Source organism: Cariama cristata, unplaced genomic scaffold (genome assembly GCF_000690535.1).
Source record: "Cariama cristata isolate BGI_N322 unplaced genomic scaffold, ASM69053v1 scaffold7007, whole genome shotgun sequence".
In the NCBI taxonomy this organism is placed as follows: domain Eukaryota; kingdom Metazoa; phylum Chordata; class Aves; order Cariamiformes; family Cariamidae; genus Cariama; species Cariama cristata.
The window spans coordinates 120,007-140,840 of NW_009628317.1; the positions used below are offsets into that span (position 1 = coordinate 120,007).

At 37.3% G+C, this 20,834-nt stretch overlaps 1 protein-coding gene across 1 annotated transcript in view; it reads right to left on the minus strand.

The window, feature by feature from the left end:
* Positions 1-11,556: 11,556 nt before the first annotated feature.
* Positions 11,557-20,834, minus strand: part of ANAPC10 (anaphase promoting complex subunit 10) — a 31,047-nt gene continuing 21,769 nt past the window's right edge. Inside the window, exon 4 of the mRNA XM_009704760.1 lies at positions 11,557-11,787. Within this exon, the coding sequence (XP_009703062.1) occupies positions 11,557-11,787 (231 nt within the window). The remainder of the gene's footprint in view (positions 11,788-20,834) is intronic.

Genomic DNA, 20,834 nt, shown 5'->3' on the forward strand with positions numbered 1-20,834 from the left:
CAGCAGGACGGGAAGAGAGCTGACAGGTAGAATACGTATTACGGAATATGGGGAGGAAGCACATGGTATCAGTTGGGAAAGGAAGGAAAATCTTCAGGATCAGGGGAGAAAAATGGGAAGGTTAAGGGATTCTGGGGAAAAACTGAGGAAACAGATATTGGGTGAGAAAAATTATGACTAAACAGGATACAAAATGCTGTAACAGTGATTCTGGGAAAGAGAAGGAAACAGATGAGAGCACTGGGGAAGGCGAATGGGAGCGAGGGGACAACGAAAGGCTCAGGTGGGAAAGCACTCCAACTTGCAGATGAGTCTGGGTCCAGTTTGAAGACTGGGGAGGAAACAAGCACTTCAGATGAGTAAAGCAGGGTCCAGAATTGATGACTTCAAGAGCAAGAAATTTAGGGCTGCCACCAGAAGCTAGAGAAATGGACTAAGTGAATGCAAGCTTTTGTCCCCAAGGTAAGTGTATTACACTGCTTTTAGTTCAAATATTTTTTTTTTTTAAACAGGTCAACTCTTTAGTGGAATAGAATGGATAATGCAAGCAAACCTCTGCCTTCAGCAACACCTGAGAACACTAAAAACTTTAGATTTCAAAGTAAATCCTCCAAGAAACAGACAATTAATGATCACCTATTAAAATATTCAAGTGACTTTGCTAGAATCATTATGCGAGAAGCTAAAGATGGAGTCCAGCTTTCCAGAGCAGCAATTAGTCCTAATCAAAAACCCATGTCCTACCTTTCTGCAAGATTTCTCCTCATTCACTCTATACTTTTCAAATTTCCAGATGAGCTAGAGGTAATAGACTCCTTTCACTATGCTATTTTGATTAATTCCTAAAACAAGTTGGGGAAAAAAATACATAACTATATAAATATCGCATCATAATTTAGCGGAACAAGAAGATTACACAAACAATGTAGATAATCCTAATTTTTGACAACATAGATAAACTTAATTGTCATTGCAACCTTTGCAAGATACTTGTATCAACCTTTTTTCATTTAATATGCAAGACCTGACTCTCTCCTCACTTACACTGTTCCATTGCTTTAATGAGGTTGCCCTTGCTTTATTGTAACATGAGAGCACAATTAATTCTTCTATCTGGAAGAAATGAAAACTATAGCATCTGGAGAAAAGCAGTCTAAACAGATATTTGATGGGAACGATATACTGAGAAAACAGTATTTCTGAGAGATCCAGGGATGACACAAACACTTTGCTGGTAAATACCCAAGACAAATCATATGCTGTTTTTTTCAGGTATACTCAGCTAAACTATCTCCTTTTACAAGTACAACTATGCGATAACAAGCCTTCATAAAATCTGAAAAAAGGAAAAGAAAAAAATCACCGATAGGGAAGAATCAAAAAGAAAATTGCTACCGGAGGTAGAAAAGGGAGGTTAGTGAAAAAGAAAAACTAACAGAAAAAAATATTTTTGGATTACCTACATCACTGCTTTATTGTGGGGTTTTAAAAAACCAAACACATTGAAAAAATATGAAAATACAGTAGGATTGGGTGTGTAGGATATAGCAAGAAGGCGTGGCACATGTGCTTCCACTGACGCTTACGTATTTACATACTAGGAAGATGTAGAGTAACTTGAGACTTAGTTGAGAAGCAACACAAAATAAAGACTCTCTCCTGCTTTTTCAATATGTTGAAGGATACAAAATCAAACATAATGAAGGTATACATAACTCATTGAAATATTAGCTAGCTCTGCTAGAAGATTAACAATAGCCTGTAAGCATTTCCACACACATAGATTTTGGTTTAAATCTTTGCCCTTTTAAACTACTGATCACTTTGGTGGTTTTCCAATGGTAAATGTACCTTTAGAAAGTGGTGTAATTCTCCACTGTCACCTGCCAAATAATGGGAAATAATATTTGTCACCAACAGAACAGATAAAGCGTAATGTTTTAAACATTTAAGACAAGTCACTTAAAAGCAGGAGAATAAGCTTTAATACTGAATACAAGCTATCACAAGATCCTGGCCTAGCACTAGGTATTACATTAAACATGACATTTGGGTCTAAATTTTAAAAAGTTAAAAAAAAATCACACCAAACAGAACATGAGGATTCATTTTAAGACAATTGAAGGATTAGATTGTGTGGGCTTATTTGTTCCTAAGAGTAGAAATTCTCTTCAGAGAAGTGTGGTCCAAGATTAAAGATCCCACCCTGAAGCACCAGAATGGACACCTATTTATTTCACAGCTGATTTTCAATGGCAGCAGGACAGCAACCCAAAGCAGTTATATAGAAAAACAGACAAATAATAGCTTTGTGAAAGAGCAGTAAGAGTTTACAGTTCACCTTTTACTTGACATTTCTAATCTGTTTAAACAGAGTAAGAAACACATTTTTAAAGGAAATGCACAAAGGCAGAAAACAAGACAATTCCTTTCCTGAAGTGTTTTCTAATCAAAACGCCTAGACATTACTTTTTCATAAATTCATGCTTGTCATGATAGAACTTGTGCTAGAGTGAATGAGAATCAATTTTTACAGATTGCTTTCTCCTCTCCTGCTTCAGATTATAGATTATATGAAACTCCCGTACAAAAATATGGTAAATATTGAAGTGAAACAGTCATTAGCTATTTTATTTGGTCAATTTTGTAAGCTAGATATTGTTCCCCAGGCAATATTACAGTCTTATATTCAAGAAACCTAGCTATCTCCTTTTGTTAAATATTCCTTTTAGTTTAGTAACACCTTCAGTTAGAAGGACATGAGTTTTTCACTATAAATCTCATTTTGTTTGAATTAATTAGCTAAATTTATATTAGCTCTAAATTTTTTTACTTAAGTTATAAACATCTTTCTTTTGGGGGTTATTTCCCTTAATTATTAAAGAATAAATTGATGAAAACCAGAGAATTAAATTGTTCTTATTAGCTTGATTTCAGTAACCAAAATCAATTCAAGGAATTGCAGGAAATTCCATATAGTGTTCTCAGTGAGCTTTTTACTGATATGTAACACCAGGTGCTTTGCAGAGCCCAAACCCAGTGCTTTTCCTTCTCAACCTGCATTAGTTTAACTGCCAAACTTCCATTCAAACAAGTAGCAGTGAAAAGTTTAAGCACTACTAATGCTAAAAACACACCTCCTAGCTCTATATGCAGCAGCAGCAAGACTACCACATCCATGCCCACCCTCACCTGTAAGCCAAGTCACTCACCACAACCCATCCCACCAGCAGCTACTACCCTTCAGGTATCCCAGTGACACAAGGGTATCAGCCCATACGTTGGGGATCAATTCCTAATCAATCAAAAGCAAGTGTAGTTCATATACACTGTTTGTAAATCAGCCTGTCTTGCCTGGGGGGCAGAAATCACACTGTTAGCTCAGCTGCCAGATCTAAGTCATCATTGGGCTTTCCTGAAGATGAGAGAAGATAACCAGTCAACAGTATGACGACAGTAGGCATCTTCAGTCAACATCACAACTCAATCTATAGCCATAAACTGTCTCAAAATTTAAGTATCACCGAGCTCTGATGCTCTCATCTTACACAAGGAATTTTTACCTTTTGATTTTAAAAGATTTCAACACATCATGTGTTCAACGCTACATTGCATGTGTCTGGAATTTACTCCCAGAGGAGTTCTGTACATTGAAAGAAGCATTTGAGAAAAAAATTTCAAAACTGCTCCAGGTCAGTCTGTTTTTATCTACATAACTGGGAAGTCACTGATCCCATTTAATTTACTTGAATTAAAGTATTAAATATTGGCTTAACTGTTCCCTACTGTAATTAAGAGTGGTAATTCACTTCAGTGGGATCAGAGTTCAGATATTTAGTGCTTTCAGTGATCCCAAACTTACTTTCTCATTTCACATATAATTATGTCTGGATTATATCCTCTAGCAGCATCCAGTATTAGCATCATTTTCATGACTTGAGGGGTTTTTTTTTTCTCCCTCTTCCATTAAACTAAACCATACTAATACTGTTGACTGGCTGCAAGAAATGTTTATTCTTCAGTGCAAATGGAGAAACTGTCACAGGTAATTGTTAGGCTGACGTAAAACAGCTTGTTGAAATGTCAGCCTGGAACTACAGCAAATATGTCACATGAAATATTACTTAAAATTTACTTCAATGAACAGTGTTTAATGATGGTTTATACAGTTTTATAAAAACACCTTAACACCTTTCTGATCTAAACCAGAACACTTAAGTATTCCAAACCAACAGCAGACCACCCAATACCTTTGCCTGGAAGCCTCAGCAATCCCATCTTTGGAGGACATTGAACACACTCTTAATGCTACGAACCTTTTAATTGCATTTAGATTATCTCATACTCCAGCAAAAAACTACTGCATTTAATTACAGTAGTAAAATAATGTGGTAGTCATATATTAAATAAACAGCTGGGTTTGTGTATACATGCAAAGGAATGCAAAGCATTCCTGTAATCAATCGATCAGTGTTTAATAACCATTTATAGAATGACAAAATTTAGGAATCAGAGCCCCAAGGTTACTGCTGATTAAACAAGTCAGGCTCTGGAAGCACAGCATTCTACGGCATGTTATAACCACGTACTCTTCAGAGTCCCAAACCTGCATTTCCCCCATGGAGGCAACCAGGTGCTGATATCAACCTGGGCTCACTCCAGTGATCTCAAAGAATTCTGATGCATTCTACTTAAGTCGCAGAGCTGGATGGTAAACTCAATTAAAATATCCACTAAAAATGATCTCCGTAATTCATTCGCATACCAAAACACAGTAACAGCAACGATGGCCAAATATTCTTTCAGTTAGACCTGGCAGAGCAACAAACTCTCGCTTTTTGTATTACTAATCCAGATCCATCCTGAAAATAGGAGTTACAGAAAAACTCACAGGTCATTTTGAAACAAAGACACATATTTATGGTTCACAATGTCTAAAGTCTTCAAGATTTCCTGAGAAGTTTACTACACCAGTTTCTGACTCTCCTTCTTTCTTTAAAGGATGCAATGTGATCCAGGTGTAATTACCAGGTCCAGTCTTGCCACCCTGACTTATTGCAAGTGGCCCTCTGCTCTGTAGCTAGCCCAACTTACTTCACAAGGTGGTGGAATAAATTGCCTGAGCACTTGTTTCACTTACAGTTCTTGACCCAAGACAATTACAGTTACTGCTGGCTATTGCTTTGCAAGAGGTGTGGATTTTTCAAGCAATGGCCCGCTGCCTAGAGATGCGGCTCACTTTGTAGTGGGGGAAGGAATGATTTGCCTTCCCAATAACCGGTAGCTCTCCATGGTCCTTCAGTCTCTTCAATCACTTCATTTATTACACACAAGTTCATGTGGTTTTGCTGATCACTACTGGTGATCTGGACACCTGGCTCACTCTCTAGTGTATAAACAGATTTCAAGCCTAAATCTTATTTCAATTACCTCCTTAAACTATAACAACACTGATAAAGAAAAATAAATCCCAAGAGGAAGACTCACTTCAGTTCTTAATTTCTCGTACTTCATTCATGTCAGATTAAGCCTTTGATTCTCAGAAAACTACCTACATGCCAACTGTTCAGTAAACACCTAGTGTGATTAGCCTTCACGTTGGGTTATCAATAACATGAGCTTGAATCAGAGCTCCAAGCACCCCACAGCCTAGTGGCATGCCTATCTGTGAAGGCTAAGGCAACTACAGAACTAGGCAGCAAGTGATGCTTTAAGCAGGTCACTCATGTTTAAGTAACTGAGGGTCTGGACGAGAGCCATCTGAAGTCAAATGTACAGAGTACCCACACACACAAAAAAACACATTCAAAAGAATCAATGGAAGTCCAATATTTTGCATTTACACCAAATAAAACATGGAAAATGGCATGTACACAGATCTTCAACCCAGACTGCAAGCTAGTATCAATCTCACATTAAGTATTCCATATGATATCTAAGGTACCGTACTCCTCTTTCAGTAGAGTAGACCATGCCTTTTGGTAAGGTAAGAGCAAGCACCAAGGCAGCAACTGAAGAGCTTTAGTTGTGCACCTATAGACGCAGTGTTGGCAAAAGTATTTCCCCTACTGATTGAACTAGAACAGCAAACCCAAAAACATAGTTTAAACTTTGATATGGAAGTACGTACAGAAATTGCATTACTGCAAAATGTGTCTTTAAAACAGTATCATTATCTGAAAATCTGCTTCACATTGAAAGTGAAGATAGACAAAGGAGATATAGCTTCATCTTCCAGCTCTGCCAGAGACTCCCTATGCGAGCTTAAGTAAAAAAATAAATGTTTTGCTGTTCTCCGTTTTGGAAACCAGGAACAGCAAATACCTCTTTCCCCCCTCTCTCCTGTCATCTGTCTTTTTCGTTTACACTGCAGTACTGAGAAGACACAGAGACATGACTTAGTTAAGACACAGTTACTCTCAATTCCTTTCAACAGGAGTTCCTCAAGATCCTGGTCACTCTGCTATCTCTTCTTAGTGTCTACAAAAAGAATTAAGCCAAGGTTAAATTTCAAGAAAGACTTTTTCACTTGCGCTAGGAATCAAAGTTCTGTTCTGCGAGGCACAAAGGCCTAGTGAGGTATCTTCCAATAAAAGCTTTAAAACCCCAAAATTACTCCTATTTGAAGTGATGATTCAGACCACTGCCAAGTCCTGATTTCTTAGAACAAACACATCTTCCATTTTGTCTCTCATTTATTTCAATATTACCTTAACATTATACTACTCAATGTTTATCAGATGTTTCTCATACAAGAGAAAAAAGAGAAAGACTACTTAGCAACACCACCTTAGATGACAAAACAAAAAGTATAGAAAAACACAATCCGGTAAATCAAGGAGTGATATTTGCTATATAATACAGCTAATCATAGCAATTCACACATAAGATACCAATAGTCTGTTATTTATTCCTTTTTATGGTACTTTAGTTTTCCAGTCAGAGTCCATTTAGGGTTAGAAACCACTGCTTGCTTTGACAGTGAAGGAAAATGCTCCAGCTATAGGGTGGCAGGCGAAAAATCCATATTGCACAAGTTAAAACAAGATGATTCCTACCTTTCATTTCTCATCTATTCTATACTTCCGCTTTTGATACTGCAATTAAACACAGAAGTTCAGGATATAATTTTATACTTTGCCCAAAGCTAGAAAACTGCCAACTTTTCAGCCATGGTGCAACTTGCAATTCTCTTTTTCTTTAATATTAGCAAGCGAAGAAAACGTTTAAAAACCCAAACAAAATTTAAAAGATTGAAGTAAAGTTATCATGAGATAACACTACTAGTCAGACTACAACAAAAATTTGAAAACTTAGGACTTAAAAGTAACTCTAATTCAATATGCAAAAGGGCCTAACCCAATAATCTGCTGAAATTAATGAGCACTATTCCACCAACTTTAACAGAAAACAAGTAAATGAAGTGCTCATCCACCTACGAGAGGGCGTTTTCAAAAAAGCAATCCAGGCTTTAGAGATAGTGTTCTGAGCCTTACCTTGGAATTTTTCTATAATTCATTGTCAAACAAAATACAAAGTTCATGCCTTAGTAGCTTTCATAAATATCTCTGTAGTTCCCTCCATTTTTCACATTAGTCATAGGGGGCTATAAATTATCAAATATTTTAAGGTATGGCCACAACAGGCCATCACAGAATAAAAGTGGCTTCCTGGCTACATCTCCTCTCCCCAATAGCATTACTCTCAGCACAGAGCTTTAAAGAGTTTTATTATGCTCGAGAAATAACTCAGAACTCCCTTGGTTCAGTTTCTTGGGTAGTTACTACTTGCTAAACTAGCTGATTTTCATACTGCTACAGGAACAACACAAAATCATCCACTATAATCTTAGTCCAGCTGGAGAAGAGCTCCCATGTAAAGAAGGTGTGTGTGTTTACAGACAAGGTTTGTAAAAACAAGTTGGGAAGTTATTTATGGGTCTGCTGGGAATGTCTTGTGATTTGGAGCAGGGGAAAACAGTCAAAGCCTCTGGAACATCTTTCACATAGGGACATACCCATAGTATACCGCTCAAATCATTGTTTTAGTAAAAATGGTTACTCAAGAAGCTTTTAGCCTTTATTAGCCTTAAGCATTGGCCATTATTGAATACAAATATACACCCTATTCCCCTTTCTAAAATCTTTAGATTGGATATGTCACTGATTTGAATTCAATTCTAAACTTTGAATATCTTCAGTTAGTAGTCAGCTTGCTAAAAACAATGCTAAGATTGTAGGTCTCTAATTGACAAATAGCAAAAAAGTTTTTTCTGAGCATATACCCTGTAAAATTTTTTAAGTTTTATAGAAGCTCTCTTTTTTCCATGGATCAAAATTATCTGAGATCAGTTGACCTTGTAACCACTATGTCTTACTCTTTCATGTTTGGAGAAGCAAGCCAAAATACTCACATAACTACCCTAAGGTTTAGGCACAGAGTTATAATTCCTAGCAAGTCATATTTGTGAATATCTGATTATTTTGTCCTCATCACTTTGAAGAAGCAGTCTTGTTTGCTCATCATTAAAAAAATATGCTTTAAGCTGGCAACAAGTTGACAACCTGTCTCTTCTTAGTATCCCCTGAAATTAAGATTTGTAAAACCAGCTTGTGGGGCAAGAAGGTCAATTGTTGACTTTATACTTTTTCGAAATATAGCTCTGCTTTAATTTCTACTGAGAAGCTGACAACTTGGACATACTAAAGACTCCAAGTTCCCAGGACTTGTCTCCTTCCAAACAGCAGCCAAAGTGGGCATGTGGGGAAAAATAAAATGAAGGAGTTATCAATGTAAGATATTGTTAAAGGATGCAAAGGAGATTTCTTTTTCAGACTAAGTGGGAAGTGAATATGAGAGACAAGTATATTGAGCCAAAATCTTATTCCCATTTTCACAAAAAACCTGCAAACTCATGATCAACATCCAAATGTTTCTAGTATTCCAGCAGCACTATTTATACATGAGCCTAAGATTCTTTATGTTTATGAACTTTCACTGCAAAGGTAACTCATTCTGGCTTTTCCTTAGGTTTGCAATTTTGGATCTCTAGCACACAATAGCAGTTAACTGTAATTTACAGTACTTGTTGACACCTTCCAAAGAAGGACATGGCTATGCAATACATAAGCTTTAACGAAATTAACATTACAAGAACTTTCTGTTCTCAAACTCAGTCTTTGGAAAAATCTATATGCTCAGCAATTTTGGCGCTTAGTCACATAAAATTTCTTTTTCAAGTGATAAGATCCCAGACAATTGTGTGTGTGAAAAAAAAAGCTAGAAAAAGTGACAGCTAAACACAAGGTATGCGTAGTAACTTCCTGCAATGGCTTGGCAGACCACTTTGTTTATCCCAATTCAAATACCAAGTGCTATGTTAATACACAAAGGCAGTAACTTGCTTTATTTTCAGACACAATCCTCTAGGATCTCATCACATAAAAAAATCAGCAGCCTTATGTGACTAAGCACCAAAAATGTTAAACATTATTTGCACAAGCATTAAATACCAATGCAATATATCTACAATTGCTACAAAACAACATAGAAAAGATTTAAGATGGATTTAGAATGGCCACTGCACTTGTTTTCAAGTAACACTGAAAATCAAAGAGCAAGACACAAACTATAGTAGTGAGTTTGCATTTTTATCCTGCCTTTCAGGCATGGCCATACATTATTTTGTCAGTGGCAGCTGAAGGAGTTACTAGTTGTACTCTCCCTTTTAATCTGCTCCCACCATCACATCATGACTTACTGTCCACTCCCACAGTCTTACCACAGATTACTTGCTTCCACCCAATACTAAAAACATACCTATTTTAAAGGGCCAAGGAAGGACCAAGGACCCAACTGTTTCACTGATGCAGTTCAGTACACAGCCGTGGAAGCATCTGAAGAGGTTTAACCATGGAGATGGTAATTTCTGGCAATAAAGTAGAAAAAAATATTGGAACATGCAGCTTCAGACTGGATCTGCCGTTGACAGAAGAATAAAGTCAAACTACAGCCTTAACCTTTCAAAAGCCTTGTGCACCTTAACATTTACTAAAAGACTGCATTAAGTTTAATTTGTAAGTAGGGCTTCCCTACCCAACAGTAAAACTTAACATCATCCAGTTTAACATAGGTATCATAGGTTCTCAAAACCACTTGAACACCATCTACAATTTCAAAGTAGCAGGATAAGTAGTCAAGCTAGGTTTCAGCTTATTCAACTACACTGTCAGCAATAACAATTCTGAATTTGATACAAATGCTGGCACCTATCCTGCATGGACATAGGAGCCCTGAGGAAAAAAAAAATAAAATCAATAAAAGCAGGAATAGCTCTCAAGATCCAAAAGTGACGCCACCTGCTCAGGCAGGGCAGAAATAAGTAGAAGATGACTACACTGACAGGCCTGTTCCTAGTCTATTGGATAACGTTCATCATAGAGCAATATTACTTTGGCTTCATTAGCCTAAAGATAACAGCTGCTGCTTTGAAATATGTACCCTTAACCTAGACATATTTAATTGTTACGCAACCCTTGAACTCCTACCTGAACAGGACAGTTCATGCAACATTCTTTACTTTAAAACACGTTAAAGAAACTCCATGCTATGAGTGCAAGATTACCCTGTTATACACTGAAGTTCTCAGTACTTTAGAAGGTGCATTGGACCTTCAGATTCATTCCTGTTCTTATACGACGTTGGAGCAGCCCTAACTCTCCTCCTGTTTTGCACAGCTATCACATTTAGATGACCTATACTCAGTATATCTATGCTAATGTATATACTATATTGAGTAATTTGGAAAGGTTTGGTTTTCTTCATGTCATTGTCATGTTCATCACATTATCGGTCATCAGAACAGGTTCTCCAAGGAAATAGTCATAGCACCAAGTCTGTCAGAGTTTGAGGAGCATTTGGACAATGCTTTTAGTCATATGGTTTAGTTTTAGGCAGTCCAGCAAGGAGCAGGGAGTTGGACTTGATGATCCTTATGGGTCCCTTCCAGTTTGAGATATTGTACGGTTACGAAGGCTAAATCCATGCAGACAGTCATTAAGCAGAAAAAAAAACTACACAGAAAAGGGTACAACACATTAACATAAGCAATGATGGCAAAATACTACTAGTAATGTCTTTAAACTATGTCTGCCCAAGAAGAATGCTCTTCAAAAAGAGCAGCTTTTAGGTAAAGAAATGAACATTAACACTATAGAACAATGTATTTCCATGCATGATCATTAGGGAAATAAATCACCTGAAAAAAAGAACTGTATTATATCAAATCAATTATTGATTTCTGGTCACAAACATGTTCTTTTAAAGTGCCCCTTTTTTTCCCTCTCAGTACAAGAGCACTCAGACTCCAAGCAAAAGTAATGCAAAATTACAGACTACAATATACCGTAACACAAGATTATCTTTATTTCAAAACTGTACAAAGTATAAACATAAAGATACAGTTACGCTGAAGTAAACCCTGCTCTTCAAATATTTGAATACTTAAGCAATGATATTGCCATCAAAAATGCCTTTATTATTTTTCATTAAGAAATTTTATCTTATGGAGCGATACATCATGAAATCAATTGTTGTACATCTAGGAAATTTACCAATAGAGCTCTCCTCTACCGGGGTGTACACTTTGATTTGTCTCATGTGAGTGTCTCTTCCATTTTGGTGATTAGCTAGAACAGCAATCTGAATCATAAATGTGCGAATAGGCTTCTTATGAGTATCCGTTAAAGGAACGTGAATCCAGCCGCTTGGTTCCACTAATTCAAGTTGCTGCCAAAAACAAGACAAAGAAGCAAAACATTCAGAAACAGTTAATGTACTTAATATAAATGATCACATATTAAACCTGTTTAATAGAGCAGAGTCTTGCAAATCAGATTTTAGTTACTTTTTCAAATGAATTTGAAATAGTACAGTTGAATACTCTAGCTAATTTACTGCTGGTGTAATTGGATATAAATTCCATTTTGTGCCTTAAAATATAAATCAATATAAGAAATACAGACTGAAGTATACATTCAAGAAAGTCAAAGTAGTGCTATTTGGATCTTGTTACTGAAGTACACTCCTCAAAGATGACAGAAAATATGCATCTTAAAAGTTAAATTCTTTTATCGAGGCACTCTGAACTAAAATATGCTAGAATGACTTGCATAGGAAACTAAATCTGCACCAAGTCTGGGTTTTCAGAAATTCCTTAGATTACTAGGGGGACTGAGACTGAGGAAAAGGAAGGTGACAGAGGAAAAAATACAGGATAACTCATGGACTTCGTCTCACTTATGTGTCAAGACAGATGCCTGGCCAATTAATAATTGCTGCATAGCCATTTAATCACATTCTAAGACCCATTTTAACTTGGCTTTTATACAACAAACCAAGTGTAATATGATTTTTCTTTTTTAATTTTAATCCTAGAGAAACCATCGTCAAAGCAATTAAAGAATTGCATTTTGTTAACTCTAAACCACATCACTGACACATCAGCACGCTGAAATCAAGCTAGATGCTATGCAGAAGTGTGGTAACAGCTTTTGTTTAAAGCTAGTTGCCCAACTTCAAAGCACAGCTCAAAACACACATGGAAGAGCACACAAGTAAGTGGAAGTCTTGGGCATAAAAAAGAAACAAATCCCCATACAGTTGTCCACAAGCAAGTGGATTTCACACAGCTAAGCAAATGAGACCGCTGTTCTTAGCAGCCAAGTTCCTCTAAGGAAGATCTATGCTTTGAGCAGCTCAAAATTCCCTGTCTCTCTCCTGAAAATACTGTGACAAACATCTTGTCAAATGCCTTGCCTTTGCTGAAGCTTTCAAAAGACCCATCTGAGATCTGTTTCAGAGGCAGCAGACACCCTGAGGGAATGACCCAAGAAACAAGTTAAAAAAAAAAAGGTTTGATGACTACTTTAAGTTTCAAAGAGACAAAAAGACGTCTCACACATCCACCTTAAAAAAAGAAAGAACAAACCCCACAACCCAAAACTCTCCACTGCTACAGGCTCTCCAACAAATAATTACTAAATTCACTAAACCTTAGCAGCAAATCTTTTCACTCCTGGAGCTAAACGCTTCCACAAACACACAATCACTTATTTGTTGTAACCCTGTCCCTTTCAAAAAGCCTACAAAATCTTTTTTTTGCTTAGGAAACTTCAGGTAACAGTTGGTTTTACAATGTGATGAAAGTGATGTACTGTTGAAGTGGCTTTACAAAGGGGAAATTTATCGTGGTGGGGTAGTAGTGAACAGTTTGAGCAAGTATGCTTTCCATCTTCACAGTGAACAGAAAGGATGAGGATCCCAGTAACATTTTATTCAACTAGTACTAAGGTAAAGTGGCTATGATTTAGAAGAGAATTGAAAGGTTATTGCTAGTCAAACTTGCATTTTAATATTATTCTCACACTTTACAAATTATAACTGCTGATTCAAAGTGGAAAATTTAAGTTCCAGAGCTATGATGTGATTTTTATGCTTGGATCAGTATGAAATTAATTAGTTACAATAAAAAAAAATAAACGTACCACTTTGACATGATTGATTTCAGACAGATCCAATATAGTTCAAGTTCGCATGCTTTATTGGGAAAGAAATTGCAAAGAGTGAAATAATGACTCCACCTCCAGGACCAAGAGAGCTACCAAGTGACTGGCTAAATTGGACTATTTGTACAAAAGGAAGTTTGGATGCTTATTAAATTCACAGAAAAAAAAAATATCACATCCTTTAAGAGAATTATTAGGGTCATAAAGGTAAGCATTGGAAAATTAAGAGTTGCAAAGGTAATTACCAACTTTTGATTACATATTTATCAATGCTTTGTTTCATCCCTCATCAACGGGAGGTGCTCGTATGCTTTATTTATTTATAGCATGTTATTTTCCAGTCCTGCTTACAGAGGCAACCAATTTCTTCACAAGCCTTTCTACAGGGATGGGACAAATAATTTCTACATCTGTAAAACAGGCAACGGAGGCATTAGGTTAATTAGAATAAAATATTCCCTAGTTCCAGATGTCAAATTTCACATACTTTGAAGCTGATTTTACTGCCCTTAGTAACACAAAGTATTTTACATGAAGTTTAGCCCCCACTGAGTTCACTTGCAGCTCTAAGTGTCTGCATTTCTGCAAATTGGTAAGAGTTCTCAAACCAGCCACTAGAACACACCGTACGAGCAGCCACCTAGAATTAGTTATGAGTGCACCATATAAAAACACCATGACTAAGCACAGCGTGCACATAATCCATCAAGCAGCATTCAATTGTCTTAGCCACAAAGACTCATTTTTTTTAATTCCTGAAATCTCTGCTTCACTTACTCCACATGTTCCAACTTCTGTAACTGATGAATACACATCCCTTACTGTACAAATCCTGGACTTATCCTCAGAACAGACCCCCTTCCTCATCCAATCAAATAGCTGCCTCTTGGACAAAGCATATGACACTTGTGATGAAGCTGGAGGCCGTACTACAATTTATTAAGTGCAAGAGGTCTGAGTTAGACTTACATGTTTGAAAAAGTGAGCTCTTGATTTTTGCCCTCTAAATAACATTACTGTACTGTGACATTTTTTGAGTCTAACTTTCTTTAATCGATGTCTACATAATTCAGTTAAATGCTTAAAACCTTGAGACCCACTCAACTAATGAAGTTTAAATACAACAGAAACTAAGGATTATTATCTGAACATCCACTAGAAAAGGAAGTCATATTTTGCCAGCATGATACACACATTTTCTGTGACCAAAGGAATGGTACAAACCAGACACACACACATGCTCCTAAATTCTTCTGCTCCACATCTGTTATGCTTTCAGATGAGTGAGACAGTTTCTTTTCCCAGAGGGGCCAGGTCCTTCACCACGGACAAGGAACAGGACATGGGAATAGGCAGTGGTGGTACAAGACAAAATGCTGCCCACTCTTAGTTCAATGTCAGCACCCAGATCCAACTGTTACAATTCCTAGCAGAAGTGGGATGAAATATGCAGCTCTACTCTGCCTGGAGCACTCCCAGTGTGAGCAGAATCTAAAGGAAACTTACTGTGAAGTTTTAAGAAATTCCTATTAAGCCCATGCAGATGGCAATTTTTCAAAGCCTTGTAAACTGGTCTGGAAATTTGGATGGATTTTTACAGGGAGGCAAAAGGCACATCCTCAACACAAAGGCTGAACTATTGCCAAATTTCAAATCCTTGCTTCAGAGCTTGGGGGCACTGGAGCATCAAAGAAGGACACCAGAATATTCTCACACAAGCAAAACAGCATACTTTTCACTGGCCTTATTCTTGGAGCACAACTGCTTTGGCCAAAACTTCCAAAAATTTCAACCCAAAGCAGACATCTGGCATGGAAAAATCTGTCTGAACTGAACTTTGGCAAATTTAGAAAGTAACTAAGAGTTAGGCCTTAATGGAAAGGGTCATGCAACCTTAAGTATAGGTTGCACTAGCGGCTCCACCTATAGTGTGTGCTATACTTTAAATCCATTTCAGTTGACTTTGTTGTCAACTCTGTTCTTTAAAAGCACTAGCCACTGTATGTACATACACACACACGTTTCACCCAAACTCTACAGCATAAATCCACTATCAGAAAACACCAGATTAAGTTTCCTCCTGTATTTTTTCCTCCTACATAGGGCATTAAGAATCAGTTACAATTAACTAGCTTCCAGGAAAGTTTTAGAAGTCAGCTATATTATTACTTACCTGAGTGAAATCAAAAATTGGAAGTTTCTTTGTTATGTGTTTTACCAGAACAGGTTAAAAAGAAAAAAGGGAAAAAGGAAAGGATCAATGCAAGTTCAGTATTAGTAACTCAGGACAGTTCCTGCAGCTTTAAACTAATCTTACCTACAGTATAATAAAGTCTAGGGTTTGTGGGGTGGTTTTGTTTGTTTTTAATTTGCTTTTAATCCTATAAACTGTGACAATTGGTAAACAAGAAGAACATGAAAGCCAAAAGAAAGGAACAAAGGGATAAAAATTGAAATGGAAAAATCACTCACTTGTCCTTTGCTGCTGTTATATACTCTTATCTATCTCTTCTTCTGCTTTCTCTCCATTGCTTCCTTATTTTTCCTGTCCTCTGTGTGCTACAGCTTTACCTATGGACATATACTCCCACTCCAGTAATCCACGTTATTTTGAAAGTCAAAGCAGAAATAATGTTCTCAAATTGGCTGGGGAGGAGATTTCCATTAACAGTCCTGTTTCTTCACTTTATTGTATAGTTCAGAGGTTCTAGAGAATTCCACACACATTTGGCAAGGCTACTATTGCAATTAATGGTATTCTACCATAGAAGATGCGAGCCACACAACAAAACAAAAATAAAAACAAAGTCAAGCCCAAAGCAACTTGAGGCTACACTTCAGAAAGATGACTGAACACAAGACCAGAGCTTTTAAGAGGAAGCTTGTTCTACACTGGTATTGCTGGCCTCCTTATAGGACAGAAAATTATTTATCCAAAAAAGGCTTTTCTATTGTACTTAACCCTACTTAAATTGAATATTGACCTCTTTTCCACACTCAGTGATACTCTGCTTGAATTCTGTGGTGCCTTTAAAGTGGCATATAACTCAAACTGCTACTTCGAGTTGGGTTTATAAACCCAACTCAAGTTGTTTGCTATATTTACAGTAGGTTAACATCCTTGAAACGATACATGATTTTTGTTACCCTATGAAGACACCTTCCGTGAAGATACAGAAATGAAAAAGACTCCACCGTAACTAGTTTCATATTCAAGGTCATTACAAACACATCCCAGAATGTACGCTAAACAGGGCTCCCAGATTTCAGTGGAATAAGTTTTTCTGTGCATATATAGGAAGAAAAAGCAGCCTGTTTTCTTCCCCTAGAGAAAAAAAATCCTCTTCTGCACACATGTACTGACAGAAGCCTGAGAATTACTGCTGCCATCACAGCTGCAGCATGATACAACATGAATCTGAGATGAATCTGAGATGTTGGTACCTCATCACATTTCCATTTAATCATCTGTACTACTAGATACAAATGGCAGCACATATTTCTAGTGGCTGCCTCTAAAACAGGCTGTGAAATCAAACAGCATTTGATTTTACTCTTACTTCTCATAAAACTGTTAAAGCTGACTTTTTTTTTTTAGTGCCTTAGCCACCTATGAAATTAAAAATAGTGGCTAGACTCTTCTTCACAAATATAATTTTGCCTTTATGTGCTCAATTAGTTCTTACCATACAGTTACATATAAAAAAAACTATGCTTTTCAAAGCAGGTGTTCTCAATAAATAATGCATTCTTCCAAGCAGAAGATTATAAAACTAAGCTCCAGAGGAAATAAATGCAATTTTCAGAAATGAAGTATTTATCAATACACAGACTTTCTCCGAGTTGAGTGGTCAAATATGGGAAAGGCTTTTCCCTGTTTAGCCACTGTTTTTTTTACAGCTATCCAAATACGTTTTCACAACAACTGGCAACAGGAAAGAAGGCTGGCTAAATTTCCAAATTCTCTTTCCATAACTGCCATGTACTACCTAAAAGCTACCAGATTCAGAATCAGTAGACCTCTGAATAATTCCAAGTATTGGAACTGTCAACACACGAAGTAGCAGAGTTTGGGCTTCAGCCATCACTTCACTTAGGAAGGAAGAGAACCAGTTAATAGCAGTGATGCACCAGTTCCAGCAGAAAAATGAAGCAGGTCCAAAAGAAACTTCACAAGTTCCAAGTGAGTCAAAGGAGGGACACCACATTAACAGCTTAACAAGAAACACAGAAACATGCTCAAAGGACCCACTGTGAAAAGCACACTTCTTTGCTCTAACGAAGCAACGACCACCTAAGGAGGTGGCTCTGTGGTCTTAATCAGTCACCTCCTTAAACGGTCAAGAAATTTAACTTCAGTCCATTAGGTAAGAGAAGTTTTCCATTCTTCCAAATAGCAGTTCCTGAAGAGTCCATCCCTCAGGAAGATTCAGCTATGGATTTGGGCAGACAGGAGACTAGTTGCAGAATAAGCTACATTAGGCAGGGAAACCTGCAAATACTAAAAATTCCTATCATATATAAGCTTTTTGTTCAAGTGAGCAGAAAGAAATAACTTTTGGGAAGACTGGGAAAGTTGAAAAAGATCAAAAAGATCCTTGCAAGAAGTCTTACAGAACCTCCTCCTTCAGACTATTCTGCTCTAGATTTAAACAGTAAAACTTAACCAATGTCCAGGTGTTAGAAAGTTGTACCTGATTAAACTAAAGACAACTAAACACACAAGCCAAGCTAGAAAGAGTGAAGTTTACTGATATAGATTATCAAACTAAATACTTGTCACAGAATATGTATCAGACCTAGAAGTAGCATAGAAGTCAACTAGCCCACAGAGACTCTGAAAATATACTAGAGAAGTGTTCAATCAGCTCAATGTAACAGGGAAACACTATGATAAATACATTAGGTCAAAATTTGCACGAATGCACTGAATTTGACTTCATTGTGCACAGATCAATTTTCAACACATCTTGCCGAGTTTCTCTTGGTATCATTCACACCCATATAAATAATCAAATATATCAGGTGTGCCAATTCAGTTTACGCAATTAAGCTGTTTATAAATGACAGTGTATATGTCCAGAATCACCCATAGCTTGTCTTCATTTCACCCGTTTCTGGAATGTTGAAGTGGCAAGAAGTCTTGCAAAAAATAAATATTCTTTAGAAAATGCTCTGTAAAGCAGCACTTCTGCTTTATTACATCAAGCAAAAGAAGCTCAGCAGCACCTTGAGGATCTTTTACTGTGAACTTCTGGTAAAAGGCAGACACATTTGAAAAGTGGAATTACAGCTGCTGGTGGGGAAGGAATCAGCTGCGACAATGTTATTCCACTATGAGGAGCTCATCCTTTAAAGTATGATCAGCCAAGTTTTACATACACTTGACAAGTTGTGAAAGAGCAATGGACTGAGGTGCAAAAAGGATTCAAACCACTGAAGTTTGGTTTTTTAAAAAACAATACTTGGTAAATAGCATAAAACCATTAAATTGGAGGCTAATGTAATGCTTGGAACTAAAAGTATAATGCTACTACACAGGTATCACTGAAAACTTGCAAGTAGTTTTTACACGAAACATGCAACTGGATGCATTGATATTTGCAGACAGATCACAGATACAATGCAAAAAACCTATTAACAAACCTGCCTGAAGCCTGATCCAAAGTTTGTTCAAAGCATGCCCCACCTCTCCCCCAGCTCATCGCCTTTATTACCAACCTGAGCATCAGCATGGGTTTGCCATTGCTGTCCAACAGTAACCGCAATACCAAATTGCCAGTGGGTATCCCCTTTGGGCATCACCTCAGGGACACAAAACTTATGTTCGAAGAACTGGAATTCCTTAAAACGGGGTCACGTGTAAATCCTGTACATAAACCCCAATCTTGATCTTCCTTATGATTTAACACCTAAAGTCCAATAGTTTCTTAAAACAATGCAGGTTCAATCATAGCAGCTAAACTACACCATCTCCAAAAATCACAGTTACTGTAAGTAAAGAGCTACTCTACAAAAATGCATCCATAGGTTCCCAGTGTAGGTAACCAGCAAGCCATATCCTCCTTGCACGGTGAGCCAAGGAGTAGCACCTATGATGCTCAGAGGATCTTATAATGTCTTTCCAAATTTCGTGTTTGGATTACATAAGCAGCACAACACATGTTGGACAACGTCAGTGGGTTACATCACATCGCCACCTTGTAGATCAAACACAGGCATGTTTCTGAAGTAAGCAGATGATGTCAACTGAGCTACAATGTAACCTAAAATTTCATTCAGAAGGGATTCACCAACCAACTCATGAAACTGTTTCATTGACTAGTCCATTTTGATATTCTTTAGAATGAGGTGTCCCAATTAGAATTTCCTCATATGCCAAAAAAAGCAAGGAACCATTTAATTTGCTTCTGCTGATAAAACAATTCAATTTCTTCCCAGATGTACTTCATTGATTCAGATAAAATTTCAATACTACAACAGGAATAAACTTAGGAAGAATACAACATTGAAATTTAGTCCATGAAGTGTTAAACAAGGAAAGACAGGGTTTGCATTATTATTGCCCTCACAGTTTATCTTTGAAATCTTCCGAAATCAGACAAGGAGCACGTAAGAGGACAACAATTAAGTCACAGACATGCGAGGAGTCTCCGGTGAGTAAGTATGCACATCAGACTATTGTCAAATGGAAGAACATGGGGTACAACTGCAGGTGCTTTGGAACATCAAGAATTCTATTACATGGACTCAGAGGAGAAACAGCTGTTTCAAAAGTATCAAGTGATAAAGAATCTTAAGTAGTGATGCCTGCAAAAGGGTCAAGGCTGTGCTGAGCTGCCCACACAAAAAAAAACTCCTGACGGATGAAGTCACTGTGGTGGAAGTCCCTCAGGCTGACAGACAGATGGTCTGGACACAAGTGGAGGGGCCCCTGTCCGTGGTACTTAAGCAACCACCACCCTGCCCATCACACTCCCACTACTGCATCTGCTGACAGTACTTGCCCATAACACTCGTACCACCAGGTACACGCAGTCTGAGACAAAAATAAATAGCCTGCCAAATGCTCAGCTACTGTGGATTTGTCAGCCAAAACTGTCTTAAGCAGACAATATTTTCTGAAATTACAGTTAACTCTGGGTGGCAGAAAAAGAGTAAGCAAAAGGAAAGTAAAAAAAAAAAAGAAAAAGCAGACAAACTTTGAATAGTTCATCCTCTAGAACTTGGCTGAAAACAACTCTTCATTCCAGAAAAATCTATCTGCAG